Source organism: Alligator sinensis, unplaced genomic scaffold (genome assembly GCF_000455745.1).
Source record: "Alligator sinensis unplaced genomic scaffold, ASM45574v1 scaffold1109_1, whole genome shotgun sequence".
NCBI lineage: Eukaryota > Metazoa > Chordata > Crocodylia > Alligatoridae > Alligator > Alligator sinensis.
In genome coordinates this window covers 75,108-77,506 of record NW_005843348.1, presented here as the reverse complement: position 1 = coordinate 77,506, position 2,399 = coordinate 75,108, and the positions used below count along the sequence as shown (strand labels likewise).

The following is a 2,399-nucleotide window of genomic DNA, read 5'->3' as shown; positions in this document are numbered from 1 at the left end:
AGACATTTCAATGTTTTTGCTATTAATTCAGATAAAGTTATACAGTGTATTGGGTGGGAAGGAGCAAGGGGTTGGAATGGGGCCTCTAAGGAATTTATCTTTTTATATAATATATTTTATTTCACATATATTTGTTTCCAGCATACATTTTCTAGATGATATCAATTAAAATCCATAGACTTTCAGATTTAAAGCAAAAAAAAAAAATATCCATAGGGCAAAAAATGGAAGATCTACATTCTTACCATGAAATATGGAGACATTATTGATAGGAATATCGAAGCCACTGAGCTTGTTACTCTCCTTCTTACCATTGCCCTTGTTTTATTATACCCAGGACTTGCACAGTGTCCTGGGAAGGAAGATGCCCAACTGGGCCACTGTAACCGAGTTCCTCTTCCTGGGCTTCTCTGACACTCGGGAGCTGCAGATCTTACACTTTGTCATCTTTCTGGCAGCATACCTGGCAGCTCTGGTGGGGAACCTCCTTGTCATCACTGTTGTAACTACGGACCATCACTTCCACAGCCCCATGTACTGTTTTTTGGTAAATTTGTCCATCCTTGACCTTGGATCCATCTCTGTCATTGTCCCTACATCCATGGCCAATTCTCTCTTAAACACCAGGACAATTTCCTATGCAGGATGCGTGTCCCAGGTCTTTCTCTTCTTGTCCTTTTGTGCAGACAATTTTTCATTCCTCACCATCATGGCATACTACCGGTACATTGCCATCTGCAAGCCACTGCATTATGGGATAATTATGAACAAGAGAGCTTGCATCCAGATGGATGCCAGTGCTTGGGCTGTTGGTGTCATCTACTCTGCACTGCACACTGGGAACACCTTTAGTCTACCCTTCTGCCACTCAAATACCATCAACCAGTTCTTCTGTGAAATACCCCAGCTACTCAAGCTCTCCTGCTCTGACACATACCACAGAGAGCTGGCAGCTCTTGCCTTCAGTATGTTTTTAGGTTTAGGCTGTTTTGCTTTCTTCGTTGTGTCGTATGTTCAGATCTTCACCACGGTGGGGAGAATACCCTCCGAGCAGGGCCGGCAGAAAGCCTTCTCCACCTGCATTCCTCACCTGATTGTGGTCTCCCTGCTTCTTTCCACTGGTGGCATTGCCTACACGAAGCCCATCTCTGACTCCCTGTCCCCTCTGGATCTCCTGGCAGCTGTTCTGTATTCTGTGGTGCTTCCATTGATGAATTCAGTCATCTACAGCATGAGGAACAGAGAGATCCAAGCTGGCCTGAGGAAACTGCTCCACAGGCTGATCCTGTCCAAGAACAATATGTCCATCTTTGTTTCATGACTTTGTTTAACTTATGTTTCTTTTATAATTAAGTCATGAAATTCTTGTTTTCATACTATAGTGTGCAACCTATTTACAAAAAATGAAGGTGGTGGGTTAATTCTGTAGCTTTGTACGTACAATGACACTTGATTTGGGTCATTTTGTGTTAACACTGTTGAAGCAGGAAAGCAATGTTTCATGCATCAATTTTACCATCTGTGCCACATAAAATAAATGCTATCAATTGCAAGATGATGAATGGAAGACTTTTTTTTACTAATTGGTGTTATCAATTATTTGGATGACAGAATATACAGGCAAGTATCCAGATGATGTGAAACTGGAATGAAGTGCAAACACTTTAGAGGATAGAAACATAATTCAGATGAATCTGCATAGATTGGGGAGCTGGGCTTGAAAGAACAGGATTAAGTTCAAGGAAATAAATGCAAGTTGCTGCATCTAGAGGAGAATAATCAAGAACACAGCTACAGATTGGTTTGGCAAATCACAGGCACTGGGTTCCAGCCTCTGATCACATTGCTCTTTATAGTATTATTCTGTGACTTATTAACGCAGCATGCTTGTGCTGCCATAGAAATCATACAAAGCGCAGAAAATTGAGGTTGGAAGGATCCTCAAGAGGTCATCTAGTCCAACCTCCTCCTCAAAGCAGGACAAGCCCCAACTATATTGTCCCAGTGAAGGCTTAGTCTAGCAGGGTCTTAAAAACCTTGTGTCCTAGGAGAAAAAAACAGAACTCTAGATGCACCTTATCCCAGCTAAGTGACTGTTGTGTCATATCGAGTAAGACTTGATTTAATTTTTGCTTTTGTAGATCGTGTCCTCAGTGGGCGAGTCCAGATGAACGTGCATGTGTGCCTTTCAATGCCTCAAAGCCACATGTCAGGGCAAAATTAGACTCCTGGATATCAAGGGGTCAAAAATACCTGCAGTGGAAAAAAGCGGTCGCTGCCCCACCCGGCCCCAGAATCCCAGCAATTAAAAAAATGCAACCCCATCCCCTCCCTCCCCCCGGCCCCCGCAGTCAACGGCAGTAGCAACTGCTGTCGGGGTCAATGCCACACACACACCA

General features: G+C 43.3%; 1 protein-coding gene across 1 annotated transcript; it reads left to right on the top strand.

The window, feature by feature from the left end:
* Positions 1 to 364: 364 nt before the first annotated feature.
* Positions 365 to 1,321, top strand: LOC112548636 (olfactory receptor 14C36-like). The gene has a single exon (XM_025194935.1). The coding sequence runs from the start codon at positions 365 to 367 to the stop codon at positions 1,319 to 1,321; it is 957 nt and encodes a 318-aa protein (XP_025050720.1).
* The last annotated feature ends 1,078 nt before the right edge of the window (positions 1,322 to 2,399 follow it).

What these genes read in the sequence shown, in the direction of transcription:
- LOC112548636 (XM_025194935.1), top strand. Translation starts at nt 365, where the DNA reads ATGCCCAACTGGGCCACTGTAACCGAGTTCCTCTTCCTGGGCTTCTCT.